The following is a 17,967-nucleotide window of genomic DNA, read 5'->3' on the forward strand; positions in this document are numbered from 1 at the left end:
TTTTTACTGTATCTTATATAGACAGAAATATTGAAAAGGTTTATGAATTTGGTTTTACTGGAAATATCTTCTTTGGGATGTATGACAGAATAAAAAAGTGATCTCTCAAAAAAAGGAGTATGCCATTATTAAATATACTTGAAAAGCAACTGTAGTGAAAAAAAATATAAATACATTGATCACATTTGTCATACAGATGAAGTTAGTCAATATATGGATTGATATTTATATTTATTTAACATTAATATATCATCTTTGAAAAGAACTTGAATAGTGGATTTTATTATTTTTTTATGTACATTAATAAATTAGTGTAAAAAGCATTTCACAAGAAAATATTCAATCAAAAGGTTTTGACCTTAGATCTGGATGAAATTTAATTGACATTGTAGTATAAACAATATAGATGGTCTAATCTATAATACTATTATCTCTACAAAATATTTTAATCAAAATCATTGTTTTAAAATAAAGAATTTCTAAACCTAAAAACAATGATTTTATTTTTTTTAAATCCTTTTTTATTTGATAAGGAAAGAAAATTAGGTGCCCTAGTGGTATAAACAGGAATTGACTGATTGCTCATTCTAGACCATGAATGATACTGAAGCAACAGCGTAATTCAATGCTATTGAGTTGTTTTCACCATATACATCTTTAAAAAGGGTGTCAAATTGTGTTGGCTAAATGCCAGTAAAAACATAGCTATCATGGAAAGGATTGATTAAAGGATTAAATTGGAAATCTTAGTGTCAAACATAGTTAATTTTAACAAATTTCCATAGAAAATAATCAATTTATAATCTCACAAGACCCGTTTGGGGTAACAGAGGAGAAAGCTACTGTTGTACGTGCAATATTCTCACCTCTATAGTCAACTTGCCCTCATTAACGGCAGTGAGCAGCAGAGGCAGCATAGTCTCCAGTCCCGGGAACCCTGGCGGCGGTCGCTCGCTAGTCTTCTCCTCCAGCGTGTGCGGAGCTGCAACACCATCCCCACTGCATTATTAATGTGCATCCATAACAACTGTGCTGACAGTTATATGAGGTATGGATAGTATATCCTTTATCATCAAGAGTAGTAATGTGTAGAAGTCGAATCTCAAATCCACAGAATCTTAGGCAAAGATTCGGATTCAACAATCAAACAACGGGATTTGTTAATCAAATCTGTGGAGATCCGTGGCATCATCGTACTGATCAGCAGTACTTAATAGTTAAAACATGTTTTTACCACACTTTTTGTAATAAAACTATAAATAGATGACCTAATCGACAAATTAATGTACTTTTGTAAATAATATTTTGCTTGCAGTTAGTATTTTAACAATTTACATTTGCACAGCACTGTCAGTTGCTGCATTTTTTTGCGGACAGCAGCATTATACAAATTACCAATGACTAGAACGTGTTTTTGTTGTAGTTTGTGTTTGAATAAACATAAACAAATATCATAACTAACAAACTACCATAGTTTTCCAAATCAAATTTTTTAAGTTTGTATTTTCTAATTTTATGTTCATGCATCGCGCTGCATTTGACCGACAATCAGCAGTATGCAATTTACCGATTGCTAATATTTTCTTTTGTTGTACTTTGATTATGAAAATCTGTTGTTTATGAAAAAATTCTTTTGCTTATACATGTATATAACTATAGAAGTATCGTACATTAATCAGTCACAATATCACTTCACTTATGTAAATGAATATAATTTTAGGAACCTAGGAAAAGAATTTAAGTCATCCGGAACATCATCTGTGCTGTAAAAATACTATGTGACTCAACTCAGTTTATTAACATAAATTGTAAGTTATTAACAAAATATAGGGTTGGGTGCAAATGTTGAGTTTGGCCCCATTTCACCCTCCGTTAAGTGCAGGATCTGAAATCTATCACTGTCACAGACTCGACTCCTGGAAGCTAGAGTCCACGTCGAAGGGATCCAAAAAAAGTCAGGAAAAAAGACGTTCAAAGCAAACTCTTAATGTCTGTTTTGACATCAGAGACACCTAAACTACAAAAGAGATACAACTAAGTGTACCTACCACCCAGAAGGGATCGCTTCTGGCTGGTTTATACCTTCCAGTTTAACCTACCACTGGGGACAGCAAAACCGATGTGTCACTTAAATCTGGGCAAGCTTATAGATGTCCAGGAGCAGCACACCACTAACCGCAAATTTCGAGATTCTGGGGTGCAAGGGTAATTCGATAGGTCTAGTCTACTGTGAGAGATGACTGTTGGAGTTGGTGGGGTACGTTCCCTAAGTATCAGAGGTTCTTGCTAGCCTCAACAAGGGTGTGCCACCCCCTTGAATCAGCCTGCTTTGACTGGAGAGGCTGATTCAGAGCTGGCCTTCCCTTCTTCCGGGGAAACATCACTTTGAGATTAGTGCCCTAATTCTTCCTCATGGATCTTGATAGAAGACAGGCCCCCCTACCCTTACCCATCCTGAATATCCTGTAACTCAGAAGCAGCGCTAAGCTTCTTATAGGACTAAGTGAAATTTATAAGCTTCTTGTCCTAAGAGAGCAAAAAAGTGTGTATTTAATTTGACAATGAGAACACCTCTTCATCTAGATTACTTTTTTTGTAGTCTAGGTGTCTCTGATGTTGTAAACAGTTCATTTTGACTTTCTTTATCGCTGACTTCATTGGATCTTTTCAGACGGATGTGGACCTAGATACCAGGAGTCACGTCTGCAAAGTGTCAGATTTCAGACACTGCACTAAGTGGAAGGTGGAATGGAGCTAAACTTCACATTCACATTGAATCAACGCTTCCCACCAAAGCGTACAGGCAAGTTATCTGTGAGGAATTGTATATGGGATGCAGGAGACAAGGAACAGACATACCGTGGTCGGTGGCGAAGCAGTCGATGATGTCCAGGTTATCCCAGAGTGCCTGCTGGTCCTCCTCGGAGCAGAGTATAGGTCGCACCTGGGACTTGGCCTCGCCTAACTTCTCCACCGCCTTATTGGTGAGGAACAGGTGGTGTGGGCACACCTCGCACGTCACTGGCAGACCCTACAATGGCAGCGAAGCAATTGTTTAATACTATCGCTAACAAGATTGTGGTAAATCTAAATAAAATTTTATAACTGTACTGATTGTTTGTTAGTGCAAGAACTAAGTGTCAAAACTATCACACTGAAACAGGAGATCTATTTAATTATGTTTAGTAATGAATTGCAGATTTTTTTCAATTTTCGTCATTATTAAGAATTTTTACTCATATCTAGCGAAAGTAAGTCAGATCTATTGTAAAAATATACTAGACAACAATCTACTGTTCCACTATCCATATAAGTAAATTTATTTTATTTTTATGTTTAAGAGCAGATATTTTAAATATTTACCGTGTATATGGAGAAAGTAAAATTCAATTCAAAATTCTTTATTCATTTTTATGCACATGTGATACAATGAATAGTGACAAAGTTCTAGATACTATCTAAATAATATTTACAATGTTAAGTACAGCTAGTACTTAATTGCAAGCATCTTGGAAACTATAAAGAGAGGTGGATAGTTCCTCAATGGAATAGAGGGCTTTGTTGATCAGGTACTCTTTTAGATTTTTTTTGAACTTAGGGCCACTTTCAGTTTTTATGTTTTGTGGGATGTATTTTAAAAATTTGTTCCCCATGTATGTAGGTTTTTTTTTTCAAAAAACTTCAACTTATGGTTCGGAATAATCTTGTTTTTTGCTCTAGTGTTGTAATGGTGACTGGGTGTCTTAGAATTTAAATTTAATTGTTGATTTTTGCTAGAAGGATTGATTCAAAAATATATTGTCCATAAACAGTAAAAAATTTTTAAATGTTTAAAATGTTCTTTAGCTGAATCATTATATTTCAGCTTCAGCATTATCCGTATTGCCTTTTTTTTGTTGTTTTAATATATTTTCCATATTTATTTGTTTAGTTGAACCATAAAGGGCTATGCAAAAAGAGATATGAGAATGAACATAAGCGAAATATAAATTTTTCAAAGTTTTTAGGTCACTGTAGTAACTCATTCTCCGTAATGCATAGACACCCCAGAATTTATTTTAATTAAAAGCTTATGAATGTGTTCATCCCAATTCAGATGATGATCTATTGTTAAACCTAAACAATTTGTGCTGTTTTTCTTTTCAATTTCGAATGAATCACAGACTATTGTAGGTCCCTTCAACGTTCTATTTTGCGGTGTTTTGAATTTTACAAAGTTTGTCTTTTTTGAGTTTAGTATTAAATTGTGGTTTTTTAAATAATTGCCAATATTTTCTAATTCAATAAAAGTATGAATTTCTAATTCTTCTAGAGATCTTGATGACATAGCTAGATTTGCATCATCGGCATATAGGCACAGTTCACTATTTGGCCCGTAAAAAGGACTGTAAAATGGTCTGTAAAAATGACTTGATTGTTGACAAATAGTGAGGTTTTAAGCGGTTGTGAGTATTATGGAATTTTGTTTGATTGAAGGTAATTTAAATTCTAAAAGACTAGGTGCATTATTAATCCATAATGAGGTAAAAAATTGTTTTAATAAATATTTTTTATTACAATACCACTTTTCACTATATAAATATACACAGTTACAATAGAGTAGAGCCTTTTCATACTTGGTCTAATTTAGCATTGGAGTTTGCTGGGTAACGTTAAAGCCAACTGACGAGACGGTGAGAAAACCTCTTCATCTAGATCGCACTGGGTGGCTGCTTGGAAACCGTACAGAGCTCTTTTGTATACTATGTTTTTATTGGTCAATTTGATATCACAGTCTAGGAGCTGAGAGACAATTTGCGCTGTATAAGCACAAAATGTGGTTTTTATTGGAAATTGGTAGATGGATTTATCCTAAGAAAGAAATTAATTGTCGGCCAAGCTAATTTTGATGGAGGTCAAAATAAGAGGGTATCAAAAGGGTTAAAATATGGAATATGTTATTATCTTTGTCTCAGATTGTATTTTTTAATTGGATATAGTTAAAACAACCAACAGACACATAATAATAGTTTCACCATTGTCTAGATACTAGATAAAGAGACTAAAAAGTGCAACTTTAAGGGCCTGAACATGGTTAACTGGCGCTGGTTTAACTTTTATTTATGTGCCTGAATGTTGGTTTTAAGTGTGTCGGACTAAGAAAAATATTATCTGAGAAAAAAAATCATTTCATACTTTTAACCCTTTTGATACCCTCTTATTTTGACCTCCACCAAAACTAGGAAGACTGATGATCAATTACTTTTTTATGGGAAATTTCTCTATTGATTTCAAGAAAAATTAGGTTGTGTGTTTATACAGTGCAAACTGGCTCTCTGCTACTGGACTCTTTTACAAATAAAGATAAAAGATAAAAGTGATAAAATATAAGATTAAAGTGATAAGATAAGTGATAATCCTAAAAATGACTTATCAGGATGATTGCTCTAAAACCAACCCACCTTCTCCTTGGCGGCTCTGATGATCTGTATCTCCTCCTTGCGAGCAACATGGCACACGTGTATGGGGCGGCTGTGCAGTGTTGCCAACAGCAGAACAGCAGCCGTTGTCTGCCCCTCAGCATGGACACACAGGGGGTACTTGGTCGGCCAGTTGTCGAAGTGCTGTTGGGACAAATTTAAGAATGAATGAACGTTTGAATGAATGAATAAAAGTTTGAATGAATGAATCAATGTTTGAATGAATGAATGAATAAACTTTTGAATGTATGAACGTTTGAATGAATGAACGTTTGAATGAATGAACATTTTAAAGAATGAATGAATGAACGTTTGAATGAATGAATGACCATTTGAATGAACGAATGAACATTTGAATGAATGTTTATTGTCATATTACATCTTAAAAGATCCAGCTATGCTGGTAAGACAGATAACATAGTCAGAAATAGAACAATAATAAATGTTGTCATTGCTACATAATACAACTTAATACTATATGATTTTAAGTCAGTAGTAATGTCGGGTACTTGTACTCATTAGCAACTACTCTTTGTGAACCGTCTAAAGTACGCTCCGCTCTAACTGGACACCTTGGAATTAGATAACAGCCAGGCCAATCAAACATGGATTACAGTTAAGAAATATACATGTTAAAAAAAAGTGTTAATACAACTACTTAAATTACATTTTAAGAATACGACTAAAATAAGCATTTATCCATTTATTCATTGCACCATCATTAGATTGTTTATTCTGTTTTTCAGATTGAAACAATAATTCAGATGCAAAGCAAAGTATCGCACTTGACAGCATTATTCATTACGGCCTACTCAAGAATTGCAATTATGTAAATATGCTAGGATTGCAAATTCAAATGCTCACAGTTTGACAACTTTCTATTGAAACATCGACATACAGTATAGCTGTGCCAAGAAGAAGAATTTTGTTATTTAAGGACCTTTGACAAAAACAAAAAGATGTTTACGGAATTGCATAAAACATTTCCTTAACAATCTGTTATAAACAATTACTTTATATCCAATATTTTTGTATTGGTTCTTGATTACATGTAAATCCCATAAGAAATACATTGTGAATATTTCAATTGTCACAAAATCTACCTGACTGAGCTGGAAGGACTATTTAGAAAGAGCAAACTAAATGTTTGCTGTGATGAAACAAAAAGAAATACTTTTTTGTAATCAATAATTGTAAAAGGGGAAATAAAAAATAATTAGGAGTAACAAGATCAAATCTGCCAAATTGGGATGATTCAAATATTTAAATTTGATACTGTACTCAACTTTAAAGTCTCCTCCTTCCTAAAGGTCAGAATGAAACTTACAAAACTGTTTTTAAAGCCGAACAGTAATTGTGTTAAAAATATTACGCCACAAAATTATTTTATACTGTATATTTTTGCATTATGATTTTTACTGACCCTAGCCCAGTCGGTGAGGTCGCGGAGGCGGAGGGCGTTGAAGGTCTCGTTGAGGTACATCTTGAGGCCGGCGGCTTGAGGAGCAAGCTCCGGGATGGTGTTGTGGTTATCGCTGGTGGCCCCGAGGAAGATGGCGTAGTCACAGCGCGCCTTGGCAGCCGCCAGATCCTTAGCCAGCGAGAACGTAGCCTGGTCTGTAATGGCTGGGGCAGTGTTGGGCATCGCGCAGATCAGTGTGATGCCACCAGCCAGCGCTGCCGCAGTGCCTGCATCAGTTACATCGTTTAAATTAGTGAAATGTTAGAAAATTAATCTTCATTGTTCATTATAGATGAACAAATCTCTCTCACTTCACAGCATTTCTTATCAACTAAAACCAATCTGACTGTACCAAGCACTGTACTGTACTTGTACTTAGTCATCTTTCCTTCTACATAGTGAATGTATTTCAGATTGTTTTAATTATTGAAATAAATATACTTGCTTTACGTATAATTAATAAACAAAACATAATAAATTTGGTAAGAGTAAAACAAAATTACACTTATATTGATGTTATTTCAACATGTTAGGGATAACATCCCTTTTGAACGCTTCTCCTTTTGAAATAATAAAGGGTGATCCAATTTCAGTTTTCCACATTTTCTCTATAACAGAACACACAAAATTTCACATTTACTTAAATGCTCCTTTATTGACACAATATTTGGCAATTTTAATTAACAATGGAATACTTTATCACGATGATGTTGATCTGAACCTCCTACAGTTTTCTTTTTTTAAGGTACTTTTCCATGGCCTTTAGACAAGTTTCAGAAGTTATTTGACCTAAAAGTGGTGAATGTCTGAACAACTTTTTAGAAACCACCATATAAAAAAATCCAGAGGTGTTAAATCACATGATCTTGGCGGTAATAAAGCAACCTCTGCGCTTTTGACGAAAAATATCCAAAGTTGCACTTGATGGTAAGTTGCGTTGTCTTGTTGAAGTCGCATATCTTCCACATCAATATCTTCAATGTCATTCCAAAAGTACTAGGTTATCAACAATCCATTTTGTAAGTATTTTATCTTAAACTTATGTTTGGCGTAAAAACAATGACGCAAATATTGACTTCAGTGATACCAATATACGAAACTGAAATCAGATCAATCTTTGAGTCTCATGTAAATAATAGAAAAACAACAAATGGAAAGAAAATCAAATAAAAAGCAACGACTACCACAAATTAACTATAAAGAATTCTTCAACTCGAATCATGTGAAATCTGTAGACATTTCCCTACTTCTAAAAACAAGCTCTTCTAAATACATTCTAGAAGCTCTGTTCTTATTGGAATTAGTTATAAATTTTAAACAAACACTCCAATAACATATTTTTTATTTCTTTGAGGCCTTTCGTGCTCAAGGAGCACATCATCAAAACCACATAACTGAATAAAAGTGGTTACAATAATAACATAAATAATGTTGTACTAAATAAAAAATGTCATTAAAAAATACAACGAGATAATATTCTACCACAGGACAGTATTTATTTGTACATGTAAAAAATAAAGTTGATATTTAGTTAGATCAATAATAAAGTAACAGTGAATTTTGAAAATAGAATATCATCTCCTTGTATTTTTAATGACATATGTTTTTATTTAGTAAAACAATTGTTTATATTATTATTATAACCACTTTTATTCGGTGATGTGGGTCTGATGATGTGTTCCTTGAGCACAAAAGGCCTCAAAGAAATAAAAAGTAGTATTGGAGTGTTTGTTTTAAATTTATAACAAGCTCGTAATGTCTTAAGCATGCTAAGCGAGTGAAAAAGTTACTTTTATTATAAGATAAACTACAAAAATTGTAAATTTCACATACTTCTATCTATCCGTAAAGCTTAATTTATACACAATTTTAACCCGTTTGTTACCAATGGTTCAATATCAAAGTGTGTTAAACAACATCAGTCACTGTGTCGCGGCACTCAAAGTGTTATATTTATCCATAAAATATGGACTTTCAGTGATATGGACAAAGCTTGTCCCCATTTCGTCCATACTTGGGAGAATGTACTGTAGGGAAGAGAGGGTGATAAACACAACATGCAAGTGTTTGTCCCAAACTACGCAAGCCAGCAAGAACGACAAGGAATGAAACGTTCTGAGAGGAAACAGTTGGCAACACTGACTGACCGGTAGAGAAGTCCTCCTTGTGGGTAGCACCGGGCTCACGCACGTGTACATGCACATCTATCAGCCCAGGCAGCTTGACCATGCGGTGTGAAGAGAGGCAGTCCGTGTGTGTCTTCATGCGAGGTTCCTTGTTAATGCTCAGCATGGCCTGGACATTATGCACAATCAGAGAGAGAGAGCGAGCGAGAGGGAATTATAGAAGGGAAAGTAAAGGAGAGAGAGTACCCAGCAGGGATCACTTCTGGCTGGTTTATACCTACCAGTTGAACCCACCACTGGGCACAGCAAAAAACCGATGTGCCACTTCAATCTGGGCAACCTTATGGATGTCCAGTAGCGGCTCATCACTAACCGCAAATATTGAGATTCTGGGGTTCATGGGCAATTCAATAGGTCTAGTCTACTGTGGAAGATGGCTGTTGGAGTTGGTGGGGTTTGTTCCCTTACCTCAGAGGCTCTTGTTAACCTCAACAAGGGTGTGCCCCCCCTGCCTACTTTGACTGGAGAGGCTGGTTCACAGCTGGCCTCCCTTCTTCCGGGATGACTTTGAGATGTAGTGCCCTAATTCTTCCTCATGGATCTCGATGGGTGGCGGCCCCTACTCCCTAACCTTACCCATCCTGAATATCCTATCACTCCGGAAGCAGCGCAAAGGTCCTTACAGGACTAAGTGCAATTTATAAGCTTCTTGTCCTAAGAGAACAAAAAAAAAAAAAGGAGAGAGAGAGAAATGTATTTTAAAATTCCACAAACTTCATTGTAAGATTAACTGATCATTATTTCTAACAATGATAACTAAACAAGCATGCTACAAGAATAAGTGTGTTTAATTAGTCATTTGGTGTGCTTTCTATTATATTATTTATTATGAAATGCATTTTAATTCATTTATTTCTAGGGGCATTTCTCCTCAGCCCCATGAACATCAGAGAACAGAAGCCCTCAAATCTGATCAGCTTCTGTGAAAATCTCAGATTCTGAGGACACAAATATAAGTAAGGTGCAAAGGTCCTTTTTAGGACTAAGTGCGGAGACAATCGTCTCTTTCCCTCAGGAAAAAAATTTATTCATTTCTGGTTGTGGGCAGTATGAGGGTTACTCAATGTTTTGCAAAAATGATTTTTTCAACATCTTTTGCAAACAACTTTTTGTGAATAAAAAAACAATCACAGGTTCTATTACAAAATGGAAAGTAAATTTCATATTTTTTTTAGAGTACAGTATAGTAAGTTTGTTTATGGAAAATATTTAAGTATAATGAGTTTCGATATTCAGGAGCGAAAATTATCAATAAAAAATCAGTAATTAATATAATGATTAGATAGTTCTTTGGCTTATTTCAGGACAGAGCAAGTCGGATACTCTAAGAGGTGGTTGGTCGTGCATGTGGTTGACAAGAATGGAACAATAACCTATGCCAGTCTGTCAACGACCCTTTGCCATTTACTTATGGATACTTAGAGTAGTGCGTAACGTGTGTTTACATTCAAAGCTTTCTATACGAACAACGACAGTGTGGAGATAAACATAGAGAATTCTGCCGTTGTTTCAATACAGGATGCTACAATCGTGTTCCATCAGCACATACAATTGACATGTGGATCAAGGAAACTGGTTCAGCAATGATAAGAAATTTCCAAGCCTTCTTACAAACTGATTGTACGCTTCACAATAGCCTAGCTGTTAGAGATGCTATCATGGAAGTCCAAATTGGGCAACCATCGTCACTCATTACACAGTAAAGTTGCTTAGTACTTGCTGAAACTAGAGACTACTACTGAAAAAATTATAAGAAAAGGTATTTGACTTAAAATTAGCGTACTTATTTATAAAAATAAAAAGAACCTATTTACAAAACTGTTCATTTAAAATTAAATTTAATACACCTCATCGCACAAGATATAAATAAGAAGATAAATATTTAAAACTAATCACAACACTACCACACGATGAAGAATAATAACGAGTTATCTAGTAGATGCGCACGTCTTGTGACAACCGAGAAAGCAGTAATACACACCATGGGTATGTTTAGTTATGGCTCTATAGACACAGAACTGATGAACAGTTGGTTGAAGTTAGACAAAGGGCGCTCGCCTCCCCCTACCGCAGAGTGAAGGTCGTTTATAAATACTTCCTTGGCAAGCGCAATAAACAGCGTGCACCAGGCATTTCGAAGTCTTCTTGTGAACTAAAAATCTCTCCAAGAGACATAATCTATAATATCGGATATAACTGTATTTGGTGTTTTGGTCAAAGTCTACGATTCTATTACATCAGTCTATGGCTTGGGAAGGGTTAAGAAACAAAATTTAGGACATTGGGCACCATAAAAATCATACAGACTTACGCCAGCATTCATTGTACATCATCTAAGATTAAAGTTACCGGGCAGTGTGATATGTGTCCATACAGAGTGATAGGCCTTAACTTTCTTGAGGATGGGAAAGGCCCTGCGATTACTGTTGTTTTGGATTGTCACACCACCATCAGTATGGTTGAAATCTTTAATGTGCAAACACTACAGATATTTCCGAAAATTTACACAATCTGGGTTCAACAAGATGGAACAACGTCACACACAGAACGTACGTTGATGGTACGCTGTAAGGTAATTGGGGAATGTGTAATTTCGAGAAGTTGTGACATTCAGTGCCCCCCCCCCCCACAGATCCCCTAACCTGCCTCTTTTTTTAGTCACTTTGAAAACAAAGTGTTTCTTGGTCAACCTGCTATAATGGAAGAATTCAATGCCCGGATTTGAGATACCATGAACACGATAACAAAGACACAACAGAATGTTTGCTAAATGAGGAGCTCACCTGAAATACGTATGTCACTTTCCTCAAATAATTCTACTGTATGTATTCTTACATACCAACAGGTAACCTATCCTCCTTCTTTGATAAACTGCATGACCTGTGATCTAGTCTGTATGAAGTGAGCGTACGCTTAAACATTATTATTGCGGGAGACTTCAACATTGATTTTTTTATCAACCACTAACAAACTTTCTGAACTAATAAACTTGTTCTCTAGTTTTGGCTTGCAGCCTACAGTTTTTGATGTTACAAGGCCTAACCTTGGCACGGGTGTTAGTGGAATATGTGTAGACAATGCAGTCACCTCTTTTTCATCAAGACAAATGGACTACTTCTGTACAAAATACGAGATTATCAGATCATAATCCTGTTCTTTTTAACCCTCCAAGTGCTAATTAAATCACTTTAAAGTGCTGGGCTGTTTTAAAGCAAAATACATGGTTTCTTAAAAGCCACTTTTTAGATACAAATATACATTCAAAGATCATGTGTTATATATCATTCTTTTCAGAAAAACATGCTTTAGGAAATAAAGATAATTCTAAACAATTACCACTCTAAAACAAACTCTTGATGAGTAGTATATTTTTTTTTTTTTTTTGTTTTTTTTTTAGCTGGTGAGGTTGTAAATGCGTTTTAAACATGGCTATAAATATTTCAAAATATATATATAAATTGTTTCAAATTTCATTGTGAACAATACAAATGTCACTTCAAAGCCTTTTAAACAAAAACTACACACACAAAACATAAAAACTAAAAAAATGTTCTGCACACCAAAATTTGCACAATGGACACAATCAAAGTAAACACTTCTCAATCAATTTTGGTTTGGATGTACATATTACCTCACAAAAGCTAAATGTCTGTTATAATAATTATAAAAATAGTAAAAAAAATCTTATTATGGTCCTTTTGTATATATACATATTTACATTTGACTAAAGAAACTTAGTCAGAGTCAGATTCTGATTGCTGCGCTACCCTCTTTCTTCTGCCTCCCCCTCCAGAAGTGCTCTGAGGCACTGTAGCAACTCATAATAAAATAGAAAATACACACACAAGAAGCAAGAATCTATCGCACAGTGAATAATAACACAAATCAAAAACAATACGTCGTGGCCGAACGATAACTAACCTAGACAAAAACTACAACAAAGTACCGCGCAGAAAACGCGGCACTAGCTGACAAAATCAGCTGACTGTTATTTTTCATTCTACTCTAAGGCTTACAAAATAGAGCCCGTGCGTAGAGAAATCTCTCTTACGTTGTACTATGAAAATTACGGAATAATTAAATAAACCGTTTTACGGCAATTTAACAAAAACGAACATATCGCACAGTGCGATAGTAGCACTTGGAGGATTAAAGTTAATGTTGAGCTTTTAACTACTAAATAATCTAGGCCTAATAGATTAAGTAATTTAAGCAGAACTTTAAATAAATCTACCTCAAAAATATTGCATTACTATCTGCACAAAATAAACTCGATTGAAGTTTATGATAATTTAGGTATTAATGATAAGTTTAAGCTTTTTTTGATTACTTGTTGTGGGCTGTAGATTGTTCAATCCCCCTGAAACGTAGCTGTATAAAAAAAAGAAATCCTAACTCAAAATGGTATCATGATGGTCTGGTCTCAATGAAATGTGATCTTGATAAGCTTTATTGCTTCTTAACAACTCTGGTGATCCAAATGGAATGATTAGAGAATTGTATAAGTCATCTAAAAAACAGTACAGGTTAGAGATTCAAAGAGCCAAACTGGCCTTCAACAATGAAATTTATTGTAAACAGTTCCAATAAAAAAACCAAAGCTGCTTGATCAATTATAAATGAAAATAAAGGGTCAAATAGTAGGCCTCTTTCTTTGCCAAGCATATTATCTCCTGACACTTTATTTAATTATTTTGTTGAATCTGTGCAGGAGATCAGCAATAATGTAACTGTGAGTACTAATGACCATAAGTTTTACTTAAATAGATTTGACTTCAAAAGTGAGATAAATTATTTTTTTGTCTAAGTCTAGTTTTACCATTAGAAAATTCTCAGTAGAAGTGTATAAAGCTATTAGCAATTTAATTTAATTTAAGCAGTAGTTCATCTCTTGATTTTTATGGTTTAAACTCTAAGATTTTAAAACTTTGTTCTGTCTACATTTGTGAGGTTTTAACTTGTCTTTTAAATATGTGTGTTGCTCAAGGGGTATTCCTGATATTTTAAAAATTAGTAAGGTTGTGCCTATTCATAAGAGAGGTCCAAAAAATCTTTGTGCTAATTATAGGCCTATTTCAATTATTCCTATAGTGTCAAAGGTCTTTGAACGCCTGATTCATATACAATTAACTCATTACCTTGAATTAAATGGACTCTTGTCTAAAAGTCAATTTGATTTTCGGCCGAAACACAGCACAGTTAATGCAGTCTCGTCTTTGATTAGTGATTGTTACAAAGGCCTGGAACGTCATGAAAAAGTCATTTTTAGATCTTTTGATATGTCCAAGGCCTTTGACACTGTAGACCACTGTGTTTTAGTAAATAAGCTGGCTTTTTATTTGTCTGACAACTTAGCTGTTAATTTTTTTTAATCCTACCTAGAGGGTAGACAGCAGGCTGTTTGTACTAATGGAATATTTTCTAAGACTCTCCCAGTCCCTTGTGGTGTACCACAGGGATCTATCTTGGGGCCTACGCTGTTTATTTTATATATTAATGGCTTACCTAGTAACCTAGCTAATTCCAATGTAAATAGTTTTTATTCACAAATGACTTAGGTTTAAATGTCAGGGAAAGTAGTACTATGGAGGCCCATAACACCCTAGAAGAGGTAAGACAAAAATAGTTGTAGACTCTTAGCACTTATTTTTTCACCAAAAAGGAAAGAAATCTGTGCTTTGAAGATCCTGGGCACAGTTTTACAAACTGACTTAAAATGGGGTAAACATATTGACAATGTAGCCACCAAACTAGCAAAGGGGCTCTTTTCGTAGAGATCTCTAAAGAGCAGTGTTACTCCTGACATCCTTCTGAGCATATACTATGCTTACATTCAAAGCCATCTTAGCTACGGTATCTCCTTATGGGGTAATTCCGGATGGTGTAAAAAGTTTTTAAATTACAGAAGAGGGCAGTCAGGTTAATGAGTCGCGCTCCGGATCAAACTCATTGTAAACCTTTATTCATATACCTAGGATTAATTTCATTGCCATCACTGTACATCTTCTCAACCTTGTTGCATATTAAAGAAAATATTAATAAATTTAATGACTCAACCAGTATTCACAGCTTTAACACAAGATATAAAAATAATTTTAACACGAAAAGATGTATGTATACTAGTACACAAAATAGTTTTGAATATATGGGTATAAAAATGTACAATGTTTTACCAAATAATGTCAAGAAATTGCCGTACAATAAATTTAAGTCATTTTCATCAGAGCTTCCTAGTCGAAAACTGTTTATACGAGGTCTGTGAGTATTTTGACGTAATTAAATCTAACTTTAATTGGAAAATATTCTAGCCTTAGTGATCTTTGACCATTGTTATGCTGTACAGTCTTCAACAATAAAAATCTTAAATGACATTACTTTTACTATTCAAATAAAATTAATGCTTCGTTTTTTCACCATACACAGATTAAAGATAAGTGTATCAATTATTGACCCATGAGGGGCACACTTCTGTGATCAATTTAAACAATGAAAAGCAATTTTTATATTTAATTTAACTTTTGATTCCTGTTCATTAAATATGACAGCAACATAGATATGGCCAAACCAGGAAAACCATAACAATTTAATTTACTCAAAAATACGTTCTGATCCACAGTCAAATGCATTTGATCGAACCTTTAAAATTCTGACAACATGCTGTGTGTGATCCATCAACATAAAGTACATAGCACAACAAACCATACCTGCAGGCAAGGAGAACACTGACAAAAAGATGAACAATGTAAACAAGATAATGGTAATGGTTTACGCTCGAAACAAACTTAGAGATAAGATATAGACAATGAGCTGCAAAGATAATAAATTCAATGTATTATATACATATTACACAAAGTATTCTAAAATAGTATGATACTTTTCCAAAACATAATTAACAGTTTTAAATAATGAAATTCAAAGTTAAATTTCCCTTAATTTATTTAAAATAATTCTAACTTTACTAAATGGCCGTACTACATCCAAGGTCCAAATACTCAATTTCTTTTCAATTCACTTTTATGAATTTTCAACCTTTACAAAGTAATATAATAAACAATACCAAAGTCTAGTTTTATACTCAGGATCGCAAAATACAAAATTATAATCATTAAAGCTTAAACTTAGATTAAATGATAGAAATACTCATGCATTAAAACAAACTAAACACATTTTTTAATTGGATTCATACTTCAAACATGTGATACAGGAAAAAACAATTTACATCTTACAGGAACAGTAAAATAGTTAATTAATGATATAAAAATTGTAATTATTACTTTTTTATACATTACTATAGCCTACTTTACTAAATATAGATTAAGGTAATACCGATATCTACAAGTTTGTAACCAAAATATCTGAAAACTCATGCATCATAGGCAACTCTTCACCTCAAGAACATGAGAACCGTACAGTCCGCTTACCTCAACAAGCAGCTTGGCACACTTGACGTCCGTCACAAGTGGCACTGAGTACTCCACTGCTAGCCGCCGTGTTCGATAGCCGTACGTCATGAACGACGAAACTCTGCGTGCGCCGCCGTTGCGCATCGGTAAGTTGATCACCAAGTCAAAGTCTCGCCGAGCCAGAAAGTCGGTCAAGTTGTTCAATTCCCCACTTGTTGTGTTCTCTCCGATGTTCTCGAAAGTCCAATGAGACGACTCTACCTGAAAGTTTTACTTAATGATAAGTGTTTTGTTCTTAAAAGGAATAAGTTTCTAGAGCAGCAACATGATTTTAAGAACCCAAAGAGACTAATAGTCTTTATTTGATTTACAAAATTAATTAATGGAATATATCTCCAATGGAATCAGCCACACTGTAGAGGTACATATATAACAGATACTGGACTGATACCTTAACCTCACTGTTTTTATAATTCAATAACGTAAAAACAAATTAATTCAATTATGGATGGATCAATTTTGATACTTGATATTTTTCACTCCACATTTTGCAAATTACCAATCGCTACAATGTGTTTTTGTTGTATTTTATGTACGAAATCTTGTAGACAGACAAGCTACTAAATAAATTACCTCTGTTTTGTAAATAATAATTTTATTGCAGTTAGTGTTTCCGTAATTAGATTCATTTACTCAGCAGGGATACTTCTGGTTGGTTTATACCTTCCAGTTGAACCTACCACTGAGCACAGCAAAAAAACCGATGTGTCACCAATCTGGGCAACCTTATGGATGTCCAGGAGCGGCACATCACTAACCGCAAACGTCGAGATTATGGGGTACAAGGGCAATTCGGTAGGTCTGGCCTTCTGTGGGAGATGACTTTTGGAGTTGGTGGGGTTTGTTCCCTAACCCCACAGGTTCTTGCTAGCCTCAACATATAAGGGTATGCCACCCCCTGCCTGCTTTGACTGCAGAGACTGGTTCAGAGCTGGCATTTCCTTCTTCCGAGGGGACATGACTTTGAGATTACTGCCATAAATTCTCTCTCATGGATCTCAATGGGAGGGGGCCCTTACCCCAACCTTACCCATCCTGAATGTCTTGTCACTCTGGAAGCAGCGCAAAGATCCTTATATGACTAGGTGCAATTTATAAGCTTCTGGTCCCAAGAGAACAAAAAAATTATATTTGTACATTAATACATGTCAGTGTGTCTATTTACACATGACTCTTGTTCAATAGTATGCAAAATACTATTGCTAAAATACGATTTTAAAAACTTTTTGTGAAAAAGTGTAGATACATAACAAATTTAACTATTTACTGTTGTTTTATAACTCATATTTTGACTGTAGCTCTTATTTTCTATATTTTTGCTCATGTATCACCACAAGTCTGGTGCGTTTATTCATTTATTATTTTACTGAATGGTGGTACGCAAATTACTGATGACT

The 17,967-nt window shown here is 34.6% G+C and overlaps 1 protein-coding gene across 1 annotated transcript in view; it reads right to left on the reverse strand.

Annotated features, from left to right (window-relative positions):
- LOC124367257 (CAD protein-like) overlaps window positions 1–17,967 on the reverse strand; it is a 90,138-nt gene that overhangs the window by 13,962 nt on the left and 58,209 nt on the right. The window contains 6 exon segments of the mRNA XM_046823956.1: window positions 867–982; window positions 2,860–3,031; window positions 5,442–5,603; window positions 6,883–7,148; window positions 9,069–9,216; window positions 16,529–16,771. Coding sequence (XP_046679912.1) covers window positions 867–982; window positions 2,860–3,031; window positions 5,442–5,603; window positions 6,883–7,148; window positions 9,069–9,216; window positions 16,529–16,771 — 1,107 coding nt within the window.

This window comes from Homalodisca vitripennis, chromosome 8 (assembly GCF_021130785.1).
Source record: "Homalodisca vitripennis isolate AUS2020 chromosome 8, UT_GWSS_2.1, whole genome shotgun sequence".
Classification (NCBI taxonomy): Eukaryota; Metazoa; Arthropoda; class Insecta; order Hemiptera; family Cicadellidae; genus Homalodisca; species Homalodisca vitripennis.